We start from the raw sequence: 20,490 nt of genomic DNA on the forward strand, positions 1-20,490 counted from the left end.
CTCCGCTCACCTGTCCGCAGCCGCCGCCCTCTCCTCCCATGGGTCTTCTCTCTTTGCCAGGCATATCAATTCATGCTGACCCCCTGTCCCTTTCCCGAAACTTTGTTCCTTCCATCTGCTCCCCTTGATGAACCTGCCCTATCTCCCGCCAAGCCATGCAACCTCCCCCCACCTAGTCCCCTTGCGCCCCTGCCACCCACTCGCTGGCCAACCCGATTGTGCACTGCTCACCAGACCCCCGCCCCCAGGGAGGCTTTGTGTCTGTTCCTGTCGCAGCATGCACATTCTAACCTCGATCTGAGCCCTCGTTGTGGTCAGTGTGACTGAGGTCACCTCTCTTCCCTGGGCTGGCCGGGGTGTCACTTACGCCTTCCTCCCCTCCAGACAGACCATGGACGGCTCCTTCATCCAGCACAGTGTGAGGGTTCTGCAGGAGCTCAACAAGCAGCGGGAGAAGGGCCAGTATTGCGACGCCACCCTGGACGTGGGAGGCCTGGTGTTCAAGGCGCACTGGAGTGTCCTTGCCTGCTGCAGCCACTTCTTCCAGAGCCTCTACGGGGATGGCTCAGGGGGCAGTGTGGTCCTCCCGGCTGGCTTCGCCGAGATTTTTGGCCTCTTGTTGGACTTTTTCTACACTGGTCACCTCGCCCTCACAACAGGGAACAGGGATCAGGTGCTCCTGGCAGCCAAGGAGCTGCGAGTACCAGAGGCTGTTGAGCTGTGCCAGAGCTTCAAACCCAAAACCTCAGTAGGACAGGCACCTGGTGGCCATGGTGGGCTGGGGAAGCCTGTCCCCCGGGAAGTGAACAGCCACCTCAAGGAGCTGGCAGGTTTGGAGGGGGAGGAAGTTTCAAGGACTGTGGGTCAAGTGCCCAGAGATCCGGAGCTCAGTGACAGTCACAGCCCTCAGAGGCCCCAGCTTGGCCTCCCTGCTCAGATGGAGAGCCCCTCCTTCCTGCGTGGGAAACTCAAGCAGGCCCTAAAGCTTTGTGCCCCAGATGACAAGGAACCTGAGGATTGCAAAGTGCCCCCAAGGCCCTTAGAGGCTGAAGGTGCCCAGCTGCAGGGCAGGAGTAATGAGGTGCTGTCTGTGCCCAGGGTGGAATGGGGAGGTGTGCGTAGGGGAAGAGACTGACACTTTTCAGGCATGAGCCAGAGCCCAAGGTAGAATGCGTGTTACGTGGGTTTGAAACAGGCTGTCGCCAAACAGAGGAAACTGGCTCTGTCCTGCAGCCTCAGGCTGACTTTTTTGCAAGTCTCGGCTGTTGGTAGTTGCCAGCTTCTTGGGGTGGAGTGGGCGGCATCAGGGTTACAGTGTTTCCCCAGAGTAGTAAAATCCAGCCAGACTTCCAGTTCCCCACAGACAGAGCCACTGCCCTCTGAGTGCAAGATTCTGAGCTGTTGCCTAGGATCCTGAGGGGAACAGTACAGACACAGGGACTCGTCTCAGATGTGCCAGGGGTGGGCCTTGGAATGGGCGTTGGGATGGGCCCGGATGGAGCTGCCTGCCCTGTAGATCCCCCCCAGCAGCATTGCTGATTGATTTGCTGACTAGGCCCTCTCCTGCTGCCTCTGCTCTAGTGGGAAGTGGTGGTTCAAGTGGAGGACGACAGGGATGGCGACTGTGTCTCTGAGATGGAGGCTTTGCCGACCAGGAGGAAATCAAATGCACTCAGAAAGCCTTGTGCCGCCGAACCAGGCCTGGGCACAGAAGCCCCTGCGGCCGAGCCCCCCGAGAACAGAAAAGGTGCAGCGGTGCCGGTTGAATGCCCCACATGCCATAAAAAGTTCCTCAGCAAATACTACCTGAAAGTCCACAACAGGTAAATGTTCTGTTTTCCTATTTGCTTTTCCTGTCTGCCATTCCCGTGTTGGGGGAGGGGGACTGTTTTCCCCACTTCTGGGCCAGGGGCCACTCTCAGACCCACAGAGTGCCCGGTGTGGACGCCCCTCTGGTCTTCAGGGAGTGAGAACCGAGCCTTAGGTCCGAACCTCTTCATCCCCTTTTCCTGTGGGCCGCTGGTTGGAGTGGATTTGTGGACACTTGTTGACAGGTTCCACCTGCTCCACAGCAGGTTCCACCTTGATTCCCGCTGGCTCCAGCCAGGACGTGAGAGAGGCCCCGGCCTGGGCATTTCTGCAGCCCGACAGTGTGGGCTGTGGCCGCGGAGTCGATCTGGAGAGGCGGTGCTGCCGGGTTTCCCGGATGTGGGGAAACCCGGCCTTGGGGCGGCAGTGGAGCCTAGAGAACCATTCGTTTGTCGGACGCTGTAGTGTCTAATCAGGAAACCAAGTGCCACCTGACGCTGTTGTAACTTAAAGCAAAAGTAATTACAGTTAAATAAATTCAGTCCCTCCGGCACACTAGTCACTGCAAGTGCTCGGCAGCCACACTCTGCTGGCTGCCCGGTGGGACAGCGCAGGCACAGGGCGTTCCACTGCTGCTGAGGCCCCCGGCAGGGGCTGCACCAGAGTTTCTGCAGGGCCTCCAGGGATGGCAGCTAGGTGACGTGCCCTCCAGTCCCGTCTCTCCCGCGTCCAAGACATCACTGGTCCGCCACGGTCCGATTTCCTTGCCAGGTTGGGGCCATGTGTGTTTTCTCAGTGTGACACTGGGGCGCCACAGGTGGCCGACTGGAGTCGGAGCTGAGAGGAATGGAACCTGTTTACCCTCCCTGCTTTGGGGACGTCCCGGTGTGGGAGGCGCCCTGGGGCCATCCACATCTGCCTGGTCACTCCCCAGTGTAAGGCTGGGTGAGGCTGCTGGGGCTGGGGTGGGAATGTGTGAACATTAAGATGGAGAGACCTGGGTAGGAGGCCTGCCAAGGTAGGGGGCTTGCCTGCTGTACCCTCCCAGGCCCCCAGAACTTTTTTGGTGGACATGGGTGGCACAGGAGGGTCCTGTGCAAAGCAGTGATAAGAGCCGACTGTTCACAGGTTCCTCTGACCCCTGAAAGCTGTCAGGAGGCCAGTGTGGAGCCGACAGGTGGGAGGCTCAGGCAGCGGCCCAGGGGCTGGTATGGTCACACTTAGGGGTAGCCCAAGGCGAGGTGGAGTGGTCAGCTCTGGCCACAGTTTTAAAGGTGGAGTCCACGGAAGTTACAGGCAGACTGAGTGGTTTCTCCAGTGAGTCTGGACCCAGGGGTTGTTCTTGCCTTCAAAGAGAAGGGCAGAGCTCCAGGGTAGTCCCTCAGACCTGGAGCGGGGCTCCCCCTCCTCCTGCAGGCTCACCAGCCATATGGTGAGCTGCCGGGAGCCAAAGAGGCACTGGGTGAGGGTGAGGCTGGAAGTCGCTCAGACCCCACACCCCCTGCGGCTTCTCCTGGCAGGAAACACACTGGCGAGAAGCCTTTCGAGTGCCCCAAATGTGGGAAGTGCTACTTTCGGAAGGAGAACCTCCTGGAGCACGAAGCCCGGAACTGTATGAACCGCTCAGAACAGGTACTTGTGGGCTGGCCCAGGCCCTGTGGGCAGGGGCATGCTAGCTCCGTGCTCCTGCCACTGGGAGGGCCCCAGAGACCTAGATGGGGCCGTAAACCAAGAGAGCTGCAGGGTCCTTGCATGTCGTCAAGTGGACTCCCTGGTACTACAGGTGGGGACACAGGTCCCAAGAGTGAAAGGGACAGCCCAAGAGGCATTTTGGGTTTGCCTGCTGGGCCCCTGGGCTTTGGAGAAGGGGCACCTTGGTGTGCGGGGGGTTGGGGGTTGCTGGGAAAGGCCACCTGGCTACTCCCTTCCCCCCACCGGCTGGCCTATTTAGTGGGGCCAGCCAGATCCTGCCCTTGTCTTCCTAGAGGCCTGCTGCCAGGGCAGGGGCTGCAGGTAAGGCCGCTGGGCCCCTGCCCCCAGCCTGCCGGGCCTGAGAAGGGCCTGGTGTGGTGGGTTTGCAGCAGTCAGGGTCGGGGCAGGCAGGTTACGTGTTGCCCTCTCCCACCCTAGCGGCCCCCTCCTCGGGCAGACTCCTCCCAGCAGCGAGTGGAAGCCCGGGCAGAGGCTGCCGTCACAGGTAGAGGCCCCCCCTGACGCCGGCCCTGCTTGCCCCTCACACTGCCAGGTCTTCACGTGCTCCGTGTGTCAGGAGACCTTCCGCCGGAGGATGGAGCTGCGGGTGCACATGGTGTCCCACACAGGGGAGATGCCCTACAAGGTCAGGCTCTGCCTGTCTCTGGGGCCGTGAGCCACGGGGCAGCCCCTGGATCCCTCCCACTGAGCCCTGTACATGGGATGGTGTCAGGTGGCCCCCTTGCCAGCTTCAAGGAACCCAGCCTTCCCTACCCACCCAGTGCCCCTTCACCTTCAGGCTGAGCCACTGGTCCTTTCTGGGCCCTTGTTTATTTCCACGGAGGGCAGCCTTTTACCAGTGCATCCTTCACCCAGGTTAGGGGGCCTCTAGCATCTCAGGCTGGGCACTTCCCTCTGGTCCCTGCATAGCCTGGGGGTGGCTGGGGTTTTGGGGACAGGTTGCCTCAGGTGCCTATGGGCCTGTCTTCCAGTGCTCCTCCTGCTCCCAGCAGTTCATGCAGAAGAAGGACTTGCAGAGTCACATGATCAAGCTGCATGGAGCCCCCAAGCCCCATGCTGTAAGTGCCAGGCTGTGCCGAGGGCTGGGGTGAGCACACTCCGATGCCAGGACTGGAGCTGCTCCAGCAGGGCAGCCTTGCAGTTTCTGCCGTGCAAGGTGTCCAGGGGGGTGGGGGGAGCTCCAGGGCAGCCGCACCCTGCCCTCATTCCGGCCCTGCTCCCTCTGAACGGTCCCCTCTGCCCTGCAGTGTCCCACCTGTGCCAAGTGCTTCCTGTCCCGAACGGAACTGCAGCTGCACGAGGCTTTCAAGCACCGAGGGGAGAAGCTGTTTGTGTGTGAGGAGTGTGGGCACCGGGCGTCCAGCCGCAATGGCCTGCAAATGCACATCAAAGCCAAGCACAGGTGGGGGTGGGCCCGTCTTCCCCCAGGGCCCGGGCCTGTGCCAGCTCCAGGCCGGCGAGGGGACCCAGGAGACTGCTGACACTCACACGGTTTTTTCCACCGAGTGTGGTGCCTGCGGGGGCATCAGAGGGATGAGCAAGTTGCCAAGCAGAGGCTGGGGGAGGGCATTCCAGGCTAAGACAAGACTGTTCCCCCTGGGCAGATTCTCAGTTTCTGGTGCTCCGAGCTGGACTTGGTGCCCCTTTTCCTGGCACTGCCCAAGCCCTCCCTCCGCCAGGCAGCTCATCAAAGCCTAGGCCCCTCCAGCGGCCTGGGCAGGCTCGCCTCGGCCTCGCTGTGTCCTTAGCTCGGGCCAGGAGGGCTCCCAGCTGCAGTGGAGCGAAGGGCACCTTTTCCCTCGATAATGGCCTTTGCCTGTGTCCCCCCCCCCCCCCCCCAAACTGGACAGGAATGAGAGGCCTTTTGTCTGCGAGTTCTGCAGCCACGCCTTCACCCAGAAGGCCAACCTCAACATGCACCTGCGCACACACACGGGCGAGAAGCCTTTCCAGTGTCACCTCTGTGGCAAGACCTTCCGCACCCAAGGTGAGGCAGGCCTGTCCCCCGCTGCCCCTGTCCCAGGGATGAAGCCCAGGGACTGGACCGTCATCTGTCCCCACAGCCAGCCTGGACAAGCATAACCGCACCCACACTGGCGAGAGGCCCTTCAGCTGTGAGTTCTGCGAGCAGCGCTTCACCGAGAAGGGGCCCCTGCTGAGGCACGTGGCCAGCCGCCACCAGGAGGGCCGGCCACACTTCTGCCAGATCTGTGGGAAGACCTTCAAAGGTGCTTGGGCTTTCCAAGGCCCTTACCCCTTGTCTTTCCTTCTAAGCCCTGGGCGGAGGAGAGGGCTGGGCCATCCCCATTTCCTGCTCACTGAGGTTGGAGGGTCTCCACTGGGTGAGGCCGCCTGCAGCCATGGCTTCCAGGTGCCCCTTCTCAGCAGGGCACCCCAGTGATCGCTCCCATTCCCTGTGGTTATCTGCTTCAACTCAAGCAGAGGGGGTGGAAGCTCCCCAGGGTCCTGTGCAGGAGTGGCCTTGGGGTGGCACCATAGTCCGGGGCGGGGGGGAGTGCACTGAGCAGCAGCTGAAACCCAGAGGGCTTGGCTCAGGGCAGGATGTTTCCTGCCCTTCCTGACACCCCCCGCTGGGCTCCTTCGCCCCCACAGCGGTGGAGCAGCTGCGAGTGCACGTGAGGCGGCACAAGGGCGTGAGGAAGTTTGAGTGCACAGAGTGCGGCTACAAGTTCACCCGGCAGGTAGGCCTGGGGTCTGCTCCTCCTGCCCCGCCCCCCCCCCCCCCCGGCCCCTCCCAGCCCGGCCCTGAGTCCCTCTGCCCCCAGGCCCACCTGCGGAGGCACATGGAGATCCATGACCGCGTGGAGAACTACAACCCGCGGCAGCGGAAGCTCCGGAACCTGGTCATCGAGGACGAGAAGATGGTGGTAGTGGCACTCCAGCCGCCTGCTGAGCTGGAGGTGGGCTCAGCCGAGGTCATTGTGGAGTCCCTGGCCCAGGCCGGCCTGGCACCCCAGCTCCCGGCCCAGAGACTGTGTGCAGAGGAGGGCTTCACAGGCCCGGGTGTCGTGGAGCCCTCGCTGCTCATCGCAGCTGCCATTCCCGAGGACTGCGACACGTAGCCCTCCCCCCACTGCCGCCACACTCATGTGGCTCCAGCCCCCAATAAAACGTGGCTTTGGACTCGATTGTTTTGTCCCCCAGGTTACTCCAGGGGCCTGCTGCTTTCTGCCCCACCCCTCAAGAAATGGCGCCCTGGCTGCTCCCAGTGTCAGCCACCCCCACCTCCCCTTGTTGGAAGCTCAGCAGAGCCACACCTGGGTGGGGAGTTTTGGGAGCCAAGCCTCTGGTCCAGGAGGCTGTCACCTGTTTCCCAGCCCTCCCTCAGTCAGGGTGTTAGGACTAGGGGCAGGGCCACATCCAGCAGTGACATTCTGAGCACATTTGGGGGGCAGAGGAGGGCCAGGCTCGTGGGTCAGCAAGCTCTGGACCCTGGCTGACTGCCAGCCTGCAGGTGAGACCCTTCCTGGGGCGGGGGGGGGGGGGGGGGGGGGCACTGAGTGTGGGTAGCTTGTCCAGGAGACCTGGGGTGCAGACAAGGCCAGGCCTAGAGTGCCGACAGGTCCCCTGCCTCTGTGACATGGGGACCCGTGGGGGTGGGGTGCTGTTTGTCATGGGTGCTGGAGGCAGGTTGTGTCCAAATCCTTCCCCAGCCTTGTTTGTAGCTCCGAGGCCTGGGGGCAAGCTATTAACCGCTCCATTTCCTATGAGGACTAAGTGCCTGCCTGCTGCCCAGGTCCCTACCACTGGATGGCAGGCCACCCCCGACCTCCCGTGGGCTGGGAGTGGCTCTGGGGACAGCTCCCCTCTGGCACCGCAGCTGGGTGCCCAGAGCAGAAGCCTTGTCAACGGGCCAAGCTTGTAGGCCTCTTGTGATGCAGCCCTGGAAGTCCATGTCGCTTCTACCAGGGGCCCCAGGCCCTTGGTGGGAGGGGTATTGGAATTGGTGCAAACTTCCAGCTGGCCACCCAGAGGGGCAATGGTCATAACCCCAAGAGCCTGGGCCAGGCCTGACTTGAGTCCCACCACAGGCCCCCCCCCCCCCCCCCCCCCCGGTCTTTCCTTTTATTCTTTGACCACTAGCTCAGAGGTAACAAGCTCAAGTGCAATGACTAACACCCAGGTTGTGAGCTGCTTGGAGCTGTTTGGCAGAAGTGTTAACAAGGAGTCGACTATGGTCTCAAAGTGCTCCCTCCCCACTGCAGGCAGCAGCCTGTTCCTTGGGTTCAGCAGGCCTGCTTTTCTGCAGATGTGGGGAGCCTTCCTGAACGTCACGGCCTTTTCCGAGCTCCTCCAGTTGAAGGGTTCTGCACCCCCCACCCTGCCAAATCCCAGGATCTCCCAGAGAGATGGAGGACCAGCAGGAGGGAAGACCCCTGGGGGAGGGGCTGGGTGCTGGCAGTTGGGAGTTTGGGAGGCTGAAAGCAGCTTTGGAGCAGCAGGGCCCAGACTGGGCCACTGTGTACCTCACATCTCAGGTGTGGCCACCTCCTTCCTCCATTGTGTACCTTGTGATGATTCAAGTCGAGAAGGGCCTGAAAAGCGTTGCCCCAGGGCCACCAGCAGGCGTCCTGGGCACTCCACACTGCCCCTTCCCCCGCAGGCACAGAGGCAGCCCCGAGTGTTGGGACTCAACCAGGCTTCCAAGACTCTGCTGCAGCAGGACAAAAGCAATGACACCGAAGATGTAGGAAACATCTTTATTTCAAAAAGTACATATTGAAGGCATCCTGAAACCTTACAGGGTTCCGGACACGGAAGCCTACAGAACAGACAAATAAATACGCAAACCTGCCCACCTTCCGGGGTTGAACCTGGGTGCAGGACACGGAGGACTCTCCGAGTCATAAATACACAATACGTCATAGATCAGCATTAAATACTACCACTGAACTCTCATAACTTAATTTGTCTTGTAGACAGATAAAGGTGTGTGCATTCAACACACCGGCACAGTCCCACCCCCAGCTGGCCCAGCCCTCTGTCCCCAAGTCAGTGTTTGGACATCGGTAAGTGGTGGAGCTTACAGCCTGGAACCTGTGCCGGGGGAAGCCAGGGAGCAGACATGCCAGAAGGGCTGTCCCCGATACTGGACCCCCCGCTGGAGCCTGGAGGGACTGGCTATTGCTAAGGCTGCTGCCTCCCCTTCCCATCCTTAGTCTTCTAAACCAAAGACAGAGTCTGGGTGGTGGAGACCTGGAGAAGGATGCAAACCCAACCCTCTCCACCACCCAGGCCACCGCCGGACGGCGGGGTGGTCAGGCCCGTGAGGGCAGTCACAGTGAAGAACTGAGGAGAGAGCAAGCCCGGGACATTGGCCCCCTGCCCTGAGAGCCTCTACAGGGAGGGTCAGAAAAAGGCTGGTTTTGCAAGAAAAACAAGAGCATTTGCAGCCCTGCCTCAACCACAAAGCTTTATATGATACCTCGCTGCCCAGGCCACGGCCACACCTAACTGGAAGGGGGGAAGGAGAGCTCAGCTCCGGCGACCACAGCACAGGCCACCCTCTGCAAAACATCAGACTTCTCGAGCTGCTGAAAGGCGCTCTGTGAGACAGCCCCGAGGAAGAGGGCCAGGAGTCCATAAGCCCAAGGCCCACAACCTCCCCCTGGGAGTCCCAAGACAACCTGTCACAGCAGTCACATCACCTGTGGGGCAAGTCCCCGTACTAACTGAGCAGGGCAGCCTCCAGCACCGAGTTCAGTGCCTAGTGTACAATCGGGGCTTGACCAATCCTGAGCAGCCCAGCCCTGCCTGCTGACTCCCTGCCACTACTAGGTCACAAGCTATCATGCCCCGGCAGCCTCTGCCTGCAAAGGAACCGAAGACAGCCACTCCCAAGCACAGAACAGCCACCCCTGGGAAGTGACGTGAGGGCTATGGAGAGGGCCAGACGGGATCCTACTCACCCAGGGGAACACTCCGGCCAGGAGGAGTGAAGGCAGAGGCCCAGGGGAGGGTGCCTAGAGAGCACAGGCCCAGGGCAGGATGCAGCAGTTCGGGGGGGCGACCCCCCCCTGCCCTTCAGCAGTACCTGGCGCACAGAGGGTGCAGAGAGTGACCAGGTGAGCAACGAGCCCAAGGGAATGGGAAGGGACAGCTGTGAGCTGAGGCCACTCCAGCAGGGCGTCCAGACCAAAATGTCTAACCTGAAGTGACGACACCACACACCGGAGGACCCACCTGATGGCCCGAAAGGGTCTTACGTGGCACTTGGAGACGCAACACTGCTAGCCTCAGCTGCTCCCGGTGAGGGCGCATCTTCGCTCGGTTCACCGGGAAAGGCTGCTCGGCGAGCACCTACTTTCAATGTACCTAACGAGGAACACGCAAACACCCTCCTCTTTGCAGGGAAGGCAAACTAAAGCAAAGCTATGCCAGGGACCTTGAGGGGACAGGACCACCCAATCCACAAAACTGCTCCCACTCCCAGAGAAAAAGGGCCCCCTGCACTGCGGGGCTCCCTGGGAGCTCCTGGAGCCCCACCCCAGCCCCCATCCTGCAGAACACGCCCGCAGGTCTTTGCAACACATCACCGATCACACCGGACCCTGCTTCCGAGTACCCACTTCACTTAAGGAAAGGCCAAACTGCATTTCAAACCCTGCAACCAACCACAAGGCCACACTGCTCGGGGCCTGCCTTAGAAGTGGTGGGATTCTGGCCGGCAGGGGCAAGGGCGCCTGCAGCTGTCCGCCTGGCCAGGCTTCAAAGGCAAGCTCCCAGGGCCTCCCAGGAAGGAGCGAGCCACGACCTTGCACCTGCAGGCTTTCACCCTCTTATACCCAAACAAGTCTGGAGGGGTCCTGCAGGGGGCAAATGGAGCACAACAGACCAGCTGGTGGGGGGTGGGCAAGGGCAGCCAGTGCCTGCCTCAGCCCAGGTCCACTGCAGACACCGAACACTTGGCAGATCCCTCTGCGCCCCCTTAGAGGTCCCACCGGTCCCACTGCCCTGAGCCCCTGGGTCTGAGCTCCCCTGCTGGAGGCCCACCCCTGCGAGGGGTGTTTTGGTGTGTGGCCCCCTTACCTGGGGAGATGGTTTGCTAGCATGGCCGGCACTGGACGTGCAGTGGGGGGTTCCACTGCCAGCTTGATTCCTAATGCCCAAAGCAGCAGGGCCTGTGGGAAGGTAGGCTAGGGCCTAGGCCATTCTCGGGCTCTCGTGGGAGGACCTGTCCCCCTCTGCTCACGCCCCTGAAGAGGTCCGATTCTCCTGAGGTGGGGGCCAGTCAGTCGATGCTAGGAGACAGACTACTGGGCAGGGGGGTGACCTGTTGGAGCCAGAGACATGTGTTGGCAGGGAGCCGACTCTTCCTGGACCGAGGGAGGGGCGTCACAACTGGCCTTGGCCCCTGCAGTTGTGACTTAGGTTCTGGGTGCACAGGATGACCCAGGCGTCAGACCCTGAGGCTCGCTCAGCTGCCCAAGAGCCCCTGTTCCACCTGATGAGCCCAAACTGTCCTTGGGCATGAAGGAGGGGGTCGTCACCCCCCGAGGTGCCGGGTTACCTGCACCAAGGCCCTCCCTGGGCCAGGCCGGGGCTAGTGCAGCTCCTGGGGGTTCTGGGGTGGCCGGGGCTGGCCCACGTCCATGTCAACAGTGCTGCTGTCTAGCTCGAAGCCACGCCCCCCCGAGGGCGTCTGGGGCATGAACTGGCGGAAGATGCTGACGCTCCCGTGCCAGAAGGTGGGCTCCGGTAGCCGGCCTACCACGCTCCACGCCCGAGTCTCAGGGTCATAGGCCTCCACCACGTCCGAGAGTTCAAACGTATTGTCATAACCCCCTGAGACGTACAGCTTCCCTCCAAGGACAGCCAGGCTGCCCCCCACGTGCACCTGTGGGCCAAGGGGGACAGGTGAGTGGGGGCTGGCAGCCAGGGTGTGGCAGAGCTCCTGCAGCCCCTCTCCACAGAGAGGGTGCCGGCGGCCCTAAGGAGGGGCGGCCTCACCACTTCTGGCCTTGGCGCTGGAAGCCATGTTCCGCACACACCCCAGGGCCAGCCGACGCCGTCGCTACGCCCCACCTGGGAACACAGGCCCCACGCCCAGTCCCTCTGGTGGTCAGGGGGTACAGGGGCACTCAGTCTCCCTGTGAGCGTCACTGGCCCTCGAAGGCAGGTACAACTGTCCTCCCCACCGTACAGATAGGAAAATGGAGCCTTGTGCAGCCGAGGACCACAGAGCTGGACTTGACCCAAAGCCTGGGCTGCGAGCTATAAGGCTGGACCACCCCATCTTTCTCAGACTTGCTGTGATGAGTGTGTGTAGCTCATGTACAGGGAAAGCATAACATTATATTTCGTAAGTGTGAAGATGCTAAGCTGTGATGCTGTGAATTGTGACATTGGCCATGCGGAGGCACCATGAGAGCAGGTTTAGAAATTTTAAGGAAGGCAAAAAAAAAAAAAAAAAAAAAAAAAAGATGACAGTGGATATAGGTGGAGCCGGGGCTAAGGGGACTGCCTACGTGGCCAACCACTGCCCAGCTCAGCACTCCTCTCCTCAAAAGGCAGAGAGAGGGCGAGACCCTGATCTGGCAACAGTGGCAGTGTGGGTGTCCTGCTCAGAGCACACAGCAGGTGCTCAATAAATGCTTTATTCCCAAGAGCAGCCCCTGGAGAGCTCTTTGTGTGACCTTGTCCGCTTGGCTGTCTGCCTGTTCACCTGCACCAGCCATGCTGGGCCAAGGGCTTGTTCCACAAACACACTTTGCACACCTCGCCCCAGGGCCTTTGCACGTGCGTCCTCCCCTCCCCCCACCGTGGCACACTCTTCCCCAGCATGCTATTGGCCTCGTGGTAGCTCATGCTTCCGACGCGGGCACATTTACCTGATTCATAGATGGGATCTTGTCCCATTCGTTCTTCGTGGGGTTATACACGTCCACCTCAGCAGAGTCGTCCCTGTGCGGGGTGGGGAGACAGGGGGGTCAGAACAAGAAGGGAGTACTCCCAGGTGCAAAGGAATGGAGAGGAGGGTCCTCCAAGTTCATTGTCTTTGGTGCCACCCGACAGCCCAGTGGCCAGTGGGACCCCATCCCTGATTTTAGGCCCCACACCTACCTCTGGCCTGGCTTCCAAAGCCAGAGCCCAGCCTTGCTGCCTAAACTCAAAGATCCCACTCTCAAGGTGCTTAACCCTTTCCCTACCATCCAACCCCACTCTCTGTGGCCACACTGGCTGCAGATCTAGAACTTACCAGGGTCCTTCCACCCAACTCCTACTCATCCTTTCAACTTGGACTTGGCCACCTGTGCAGGACAGCCTTCCATAGCCGACCGGACCAGGCCAGCCCTTCCCCACCATCACACACTGCCATGTGCCCCAGCCCGATCCTCCACCGCCACTGCCTGCTCTCAGCCCCCCAAACCCACCCTGTTCACTGGTGAGTCCTTGGCACCCAGCAGGGTAATGGCAGCTACAGGAAGGAAGGTGCCCCCACACTGCTCTTCCCTTGGGGTCAACCTTGTCTGCCAGTGCCCCGATCCCTGCCACCAAAGGCTCCAAGGCACAGCCTTGAAAAGCAAAGGCGCTCCTCCAAGACAGAGGTAATGATTGCAGACCAAGGCTCAGCAGGAGGGCCCGACAGTAAATATTTGGGGCCCTCTCTAGCGAGAAGAGCAGCCACTGAGAAGAGCAGCCAGCCATCGGCATCCCCAAACAAGTCTTAAGTAAGGAATGCAGAAAGCTGAATTTCACACAACTTTTCACACATCATAAGAAGGTACTCTTGCCTTGACTTTTTCCCTCCAATTACTTCACAATGTCAAGGCCCACACGGTGACAAGTAAGGCCGGAACCCAGTGGGCTGCCCACCCCAAGCAGAGACGGTACAAACTGCAACCAGACAGGCCAGGCTGGACACCGCTGCCAGCCCATCCCTCTGCAGAGACCAGGGCCCCCCAGCCGAGAAGCCATCTTAAATGGGGACCAGGGTGGACACAGCTGGGGGAAGAGGGAGCAAATGGACACTTCTCACAGCTCAGGACAGAAGCAGTGACGGGACGAAGGCGGACATCTTCCCAACAGGAGCTGCCCCGTGAGTGGCGGTACAGGCAGGGGGTTATGCGGCTCATCGGGCACTGGAGACCATGTGCAGGGTGGCTCTGAGACAGACATACAAGCGCATCGGACACAGGCGTTCCCTGCACTCGAGGGAGGCAAGGTTGGGCCTCCACTGATCACTGGAGGACAAACGGGGGTGGGGGCAGAGCTGAGCTCACCTTCCCTGCCCCCCCCCAGCTTAGGGAAACCCTTATAGAGGCTAAGGATGGGAGCGGGGGGCACCCTAATGCTTCTCTGTGGACTAGCTTAGTAATGACAAATGACTGAGACCAGGAGGCACTGGGCCTTAGGACAGCAGACTGGCCCTTGGGCACACCTGGCTCTAGGACCACAGGGAGGGAGGACATTCTCAAAGGCACTGGGACCTGGCCAAGGGGCTGTATTTATAGCTGTCTCCACCCCCACCCTGAAGACAGCTACCAGGACTTAGGGAGGGAGAGCTGGGGGAAGGGTCAGATGATGTTTGTAACAGGACTAGGGGCCGCCTGAGATTCCAGGGCTTTCTCGGAGCAGACTGCAGCTCCTGGCCTATGGTGATGCCTGACCCCTTAGCCACTTGCAAGCGATGCCACCTCTGTCTGAATGTGCTCACCAGAAACCTGGGAAGGAGCGGGGAGGAAAGCTCGGATGGTGGGGCTGGGGGGTGCCGAGAAGCAAAGTGCCCCGCCCCTTCTTCTGAGGCTCCCAATTCAAAGCCCCAGACCGAATGGGAACAAAGGAATAGAGGAGAGTGTTCATCTCTTCCCCCTCCCTCCTGGGCTGTATCTTAGGCAGGCTCCAGGCCAGGGAGGAGAGCAGCAGGTGGGCACAGCAGGCGGGGGCTCCTGGCTCCCTGGATGCCCACGGGCCCACCAGGCGGTGGCATTTGGCTCAGACTAGTCAACAAGACCTGCGGATGCTCAGTGACCCTACAGCCACCCACCTCCGCTCCACGCTGCCAGGGACGTGAAGCGGTGACACCACAGGGACCTGGACAGATGTCCTCACTTCAAACCTCGTACCACCCCTAGGAGCCTGTGGCTGGAAGTCCCCTGACCCCTCGGCCTGTTCTGCCGTCCGTGGGACAGGGACAACGGTCATGGAGGCCAGCAATGAAAACGCCCAGGCCGCAGGCGACACAGCACTCGGCTCATCCAGGGCCCCAGTGTGTGCTGACTACTGTCATCACCCCCACAGGTGGCTTTGGGCCCTGCTCAGTACCAGCTCCCTCCCTGGTCCAGAGTGGCTGTGGGACCCTTGGATAACAAGCATTCATTGGACCAGACTCCCGGGCCTTCCTGGTGCCAGGCCAGGTGGGGAGGGAATGGACACACCAGCGCTGCTTTACACAGAGGGGGCGGGGCTGATCCAGCCACCTGGCCTCTCATACCTAGAGGCAGAGCCCCCCAACCCCCTGCCTGAGTTTGGTGGGCACTCTGCGAGCTGAGCAAAAGGTCCCTCTGCCACAGCCACACCTCCCCCAAAGACCCCAGTGTCCAAAAAGGTCTCCTCTGGTCTCTTTCCAGGTTCAGAGCCCCTGAAAGAGGACCAGGTCGTGTTCAACAACAAAGGCCACATGGAGCCGCCAGCGCCTCAGGGGGGTCCCCCCAGGTGCGAGTCCAGCCAAAGGGACACATCTTACTTAGCGTCTAGGAAAGTCCTCGGAAAGGACCTGACCCCACCACACTCGGGATCCCCTGATTAAAAAAACCTAGAAGCCCACAGAAAGCGCTCCGAGAGCCAGCAGGACAGAGGTCGCAGGCCACAAAGACCCAAGCAGGCCGCAGGCTCCTCGTCTGTGAAGGGGAGAACAAGGCTGGTGTGCTGGGCATGAGGGCCTGGTCGGAGAGATCACGTGGTGGCCGTGACCCCTGGGGACTCACCTGATGAAGTACATGAGTCCGTTCAGAGTCACGGTCTTGGGGGCAAAGGACCAGGGCGGGAGCTGGCCACAGTCCACCAGCGACCAAAGATCGGTGTCCGGGTGGTAGCACTGCATCACCATTGTCTCCTTGCCGGCCAGGGAGCCGATGGCGTAGAGGCGGCCGCGGCAGGCGGTGGTGGAGCAGTTGTCCGTGGGGTAGGTCATGGGCTGCAGGGCCTCCCAGGAGTCGGTGGTGTGGTCGTAGCGCTCCGTGCTGTCCGCGGCCACCACGTACAGCAGCCCGTCCAGCACAGAGGAGCTGTGGTACTCGCGGGCCTTCAGCATGGGCGCCACCTCCGTCCACTCGTTCACGCTCGAGTTGTACCTCCACACGCAGTCGTACAGCCTGGAGCCGTCGGAGCCGCCTGCCGGGGCAAGCACAGCACACACGTCAGTCCACAGAGGCTGGGGGGGGGGGGGGGGGCGGCGCGTGCGCATCACCCACCCATGCCTCCCCCAAGCTTCCAAGAGGGCTCCTCTGGGGGACGTGTGGTCCTCCCGGGGCTTGGATAGAAAAACACGTCCTCTCTCACCAATGCCCAGGCCAGGGGCTCCGTGCTGGGGCTAAGGCAAGGCAGGTGCTCTCTGGCCACTGCTCCACACCCACGTGGCCGGCCAAGCTTCATGCCGTAACAACAACTCCACATCAGTCCTGACTCGGTTGGTTGGAGCATCGTCCCGCAAACCAAAAGGTCATGAGTTTGATTCCCCGTCAGGGTACATGCCTGGGTTGCAGGTTTGGTCCCCAGTCTACATGAGTGCGAGAGGCAACAGGCTGGTGTTTCTCTCTCTCCCTTCCCTCTGTCTAAAATTAGTGAGCATGTCCGCAATTGAGGATAAAAATTAAAAAAATAGATCGCCCAATCTTCGCAGGCCAAGCAAAGGCCCCGGGGCTGCAATTCCAAGTGCAGGGCAACCCCCGTCTGGCCCCACATGTGCGGTCAAGCACCTGAACCAGGCCAGGACATCAGGTCTTAGAGTCAGTTCTCCGGGGCACGCAAAGCACGTGAGTGGGAGGCACGAGGTCTTGTCCACCGAATCCCAGGCTTCCTGGCCACCCCCTGACCCAGGCTGTGCCAGAACAGCTGAGAAGAAATCTATTTTGCACTGCAGGCCAGAGGCCCCACACAGAAGGTGATGCCCCAAGTGGACTTCTGGGCTGTAGTTCTTGATTTAGGTGCAGGCTACCAACGTGTCTTGTCTGGGAAAACTCATCAAGTCGTACAAATACAGCGTGGAGCAAAATCAGCAGTCCACTTTCAAGTACAGTTAATGAATAATAATACAACGATAAGCTGTTTTGTGTACTCATAACTGTAATCCTACGTTTGCCCACTGCTGTATACGCATACTCTTCTGTCCCTATTTCAAAAAAGAACTAAAAACAAGCAATCAAAGCCCAATGGCTCAGACTGTAACCGTGAATTAAACCGGTCTGCCTGGGAGCTCGAACCTCCCCCCACCCCAGTGAAGGGACCCCAGGATCGGGGGTTGCATCCCTGCTCTGAGGGTGGAGCCGCAGCAAAACTATGAGGACATTCCATATGGTGGAGGCCCTGAGCTTTTCAAAGGGAGAACACAAGTTGGGTGAAGTCTGTGCTGCGGGCCTGCTTCCTTCTACGGGAGAACTGTGTCTAGGCAGCTGAGACCACACTCTCCCCAGCTACATTCCCTACAGGCAGCTGTTTGGAATGACCCAGCCACCTGTCTAAACCCATTAGCTGCTCAGCTGAGACATTTATGGAAGTGCGTGCAAAGTTGGGGCCAGTGTGACCAGTTTGGGAAGCGAATTCCTTGGCCAGACTTGGGGGCAAGGGGCATGGTTCCCCAATAACACAGGGTGACCTCAGATTGCCAAGGGGCTGGTTCTGGGAGATGCCAACAGAGGCTGGACCCGGAGCCCTCAGCCAAGGAAGCTGTGGCCACAGAGAGGAGCGTGTCCTCAGGCTGGGATGCCTCCCACTCATCAGCTCCGAGTCCCGTGGGAGCACGGGAGCAAGTCTCAGATCTGGCTTTCTACCGGATGTGCCAGGCCGCAGGGCCCAGCCCCAGGCTCCCTGCCTGATAACAGCCCTGCGCACGGCCTGAATGCACACTCGGTGGGGCTTCTTTCCTTATATAGCCACCACAGGGAACGCCCCATCTCACCCGACAGAAACTGGCGGCCTCCTGTTTGCGCCAGGATTTTTCCCTAATAAAAAATGTGGGAGAAGCCCAGAACTGGGGCGGGCTGGGGCCCGCCCAGCATGACTCGGCAGTGTTTTGGGTTTTGAGCCAAGTAAGTGGAAGAAAACCTCTTAGCATGTGACTATGTTTACAGTCGCTGGGAAGGAAGCAGCCTAAACACCATGTGACTCACGGCTCACATCCCAAGTGCAAGCCCAAGGGAACCTAGTCAGTGGTGACAAAATGCGGGCATCTGGAGGCCCTGGTGGCTCAGCTGGAAGAAACCCCTGGGAGGGGAGAATGGATGTGTCACAGGGCATAAACCCCAGGCCTGTCGCTGGATCCCTTACGGATTAAAATAAAGCGCCCATTGTGCAGGGTAAATGCCCCAGTGTCTTCCAACCAGAGGGTGGGGGGAGTGGAACCTCCCCGAAAGGAACGGGCTTCCCAGGCATGCCCCTCAGCGCGTGAAAGAAACCCACAAGCAGCATTCTGTTCCCGCTCACACAAGAGGCTCTTCTTCTAGGCCCAAAGTATCGACCCTAGAACCTTCCCCCTGGCCAGCTTGTGAAAGGGAAGTGACCGCTTGTACCCAGGTTTGGTCCCAGACTCCACGTTTTGTGGATTTCTTGGTAAGATAGACGTGCTCCCTCCCGCAGGGGTACAGGAAGCCAACCCCAAAGACCCCTGGCTGGGGGTGAGAGTGGGGGTGGCCGGCCCAGACTCCTCCCGATCAGCCCACTCACCCGTCACGTAGATGTCGTTGCCAAGAGCCACGATGCTGTATCCCCCGCCCAGGTGGTCAGGAAACTCGGCCAGGTAGCGCCACTGGCCAGTCTGCGGGTTATAGCAGTCGACGGTGACCAACTCGTCGCAGTCCTGATCGCAGCCGCCCACGAGCACGAGGATCTCAGCGAGGCCGGTGGAAGGGCGCGGGCGCATTCGGGGACAGGGCCCGCGGTCGTGGCGGTCGTAGCGCGCCGCCTGGAAGTCGCGCGCCTCGCGCAGGAGGCGCAGACAGGGAGGGCAGCGCGCCACCAGCGGCTCTGCCTCGACGTGTGCCAGCAGATAGAAGCGGCGCACGAAGGGGAGGCGCACGGCCTCAAGCAGCTGGGGCCAGTGAGCTGCGCGGCGCGGCGTATCGGCGCGCACCCAGCGCAGCGCCAGCTGGTAGGCGGCCTCCTCCTTGGGCACGCACAACCCGTCGTCGCGCAGGTAGCGCAGCAAGCGCGCCAGCGGCAGCCGTTCCAGCTGCTCGGCGCCCAACTCGCCCACGTGGCGCAGAATGAAGCGCTGCGCCGCGTTCGCCAGCCCCGCGCAGCTGAAGGCCTCGGCGAAGTCCTGCATGTCCAGGCAGTTAGCCAGGTCTAGCTGCTGCTGCAGGAAGGCGCCGCACGCCTCCTTCACCGCCGGGAACTGCAGCAGGTCGGCGGCGCGCAGCAGCGGCTCGGCGTTGTCGCCGCTCACGGCCACGCGGCCAGTGTAGCTGAAGTCCAGCAGTAGCTGCAGCATGTCTGGCGGAACGCCGTGCAGGCGCACCCGCTCCGCGCGGCTCTCGCGCAGCTGCCCGGCGAACATGGCGCGGAAGTAGGGACTGGCGGCAGCCAGCACAGCTCGGTGCGCCGGAAAGTCGCGCCCGCCCGCCGCCTCCAGGGTCACGTCCAGGAACTTGCGCTCGGCGCGGAGCTGGCTCAGGCCGCGCAGCAGGCTTAGCGCGTGCGCAGGGTCCGAGAAGGGAAGCACGGCCAGGGGCGCCGGCCGCTCCATGGCGCCGTCGCCGCGGGGCGCGGGATAGGAAACCGACGGCCGGGATAAGCCGCGGCCGGGGCCAGCGGGAGAGACGCGGCGCGTCGGGCGCAGCCGCTATAAATACGGCGGAGCGCCGCGGCCTCCAAGAGGCCGGCTGGGGGTGGGGCGCCGCCAGCACCGCCCACTTAACCCCTCCTGGCTCGGCGCCGCCGCCCCGCAGTGCGCGCCACTCCGTACTTCTCGGGCGCCCGCCCCACGCTCGCGGCTGAGTCACCGCCGCCCGCGCCCGCTCCCTCCCACCGCCCTTCCGGGGCCTCCTGCGGCCTCCCGCAGATGCCCAGGCTGGGACACCGGGTGACAAGTGCTCTAAGGGGCGGCCCTACCGCGCTCCTGGTTCCGAGGCCTTCGGGGCCTGCCCACGACCTACCCGGGCTCAGCTGCTGAAGAAAACCGGGTGGGGGCGAGCGCGGAGCCCGAAAATGTTGTCACCCCTTTCGCGCCAGATTTCCTAACTGCGTCCGCACTGCCCCCGCCCCCACGGTTGCTCCGTACAACGGCTTTTTTTTTTTTTTAATTGATTTCGCTAGTTTTAGGGGATGCTAATTAACCCTATCACTGGCAAATTTTCAAACAGGATCTTTACAACTCAGGACCAATGTATGAGCAAGTATAAAGTTTTTAGGTGACTTTTTTTTTCTTAGCTCATTTATAAGTGATAGGGCCAGGGGCCAGGAATCCGTTCCTCTGTGTTCCTGCTGGAGTTTCAAACTTGACTAACTCGGTCATTAACTTTCGTCGGTATCCGAGGCGCAGTTTCAATTTCCGATGCACACTCTGTTAGGCTCCCGAGCTGCCCTCCGAAGGGGGCAGGCCTGCTCTGGGCTCTGTCACCCTGGTCACCAAGGCCTCCTTGCCTCCTGCCCTGGCGACGGACGTAGGAAAGGCAGAAAACAGAGGGTAGGAGAAATTCCTAATATACTATTAAGATGGACAAAAAAATTAAAGCACCAGAAAACAATTCCGGGAAAAATAGCAGGTTTTTGTATTCTTAAGAGCGGACACTG

The 20,490-nt window shown here is 60.9% G+C and overlaps 2 protein-coding genes across 5 annotated transcripts in view; one reads left to right on the top strand and one right to left on the bottom strand.

The window, feature by feature from the left end:
* The window catches only part of ZBTB48 (zinc finger and BTB domain containing 48), a 6,896-nt gene extending 227 nt beyond the window's left edge, over nt 1-6,669 (top strand). Inside the window, exons 2-11 of one of the 4 annotated variants that reach the window (XM_053921290.1) lie at nt 385-1,081; nt 1,582-1,823; nt 3,330-3,441; nt 4,055-4,147; nt 4,494-4,580; nt 4,770-4,924; nt 5,373-5,509; nt 5,586-5,750; nt 6,136-6,224; nt 6,309-6,669. In XM_053921290.1, coding sequence (XP_053777265.1) covers nt 392-1,081; nt 1,582-1,823; nt 3,330-3,441; nt 4,055-4,147; nt 4,494-4,580; nt 4,770-4,924; nt 5,373-5,509; nt 5,586-5,750; nt 6,136-6,224; nt 6,309-6,605 — 2,067 coding nt within the window. In that variant the 5' untranslated portion in view covers nt 385-391 and the 3' untranslated portion in view covers nt 6,606-6,669. Of the gene's footprint in view, nt 1-384; nt 1,082-1,581; nt 1,824-3,329; nt 3,442-4,054; nt 4,148-4,493; nt 4,581-4,769; nt 4,925-5,372; nt 5,510-5,585; nt 5,751-6,078; nt 6,225-6,308 lie in introns of those variants that run through there. The other 3 variants (XM_071220831.1, XM_053921289.1, XM_071220830.1) reach the window with 3 other exon arrangements.
* A 1,560-nt stretch (nt 6,670-8,229) lies between these two features.
* On the bottom strand, nt 8,230-19,566 carry KLHL21 (kelch like family member 21). The gene is made up of 4 exons (XM_024554176.4): nt 18,424-19,566; nt 15,471-15,876; nt 12,375-12,447; nt 8,230-11,380 (listed from the first exon to the last, which is right to left on the bottom strand). Exons 1-4 carry the CDS (start codon nt 19,442-19,444, stop codon nt 11,087-11,089), a joined length of 1,794 nt encoding a protein of 597 aa, XP_024409944.2. The 5' UTR covers nt 19,445-19,566; the 3' UTR covers nt 8,230-11,086.
* Between the last annotated feature and the right edge of the window lie 924 nt (nt 19,567-20,490).

The sequence above is a fragment of the Desmodus rotundus genome, chromosome 3 (assembly GCF_022682495.2).
Source record: "Desmodus rotundus isolate HL8 chromosome 3, HLdesRot8A.1, whole genome shotgun sequence".
Taxonomy (NCBI): Eukaryota; Metazoa; Chordata; class Mammalia; order Chiroptera; family Phyllostomidae; genus Desmodus; species Desmodus rotundus.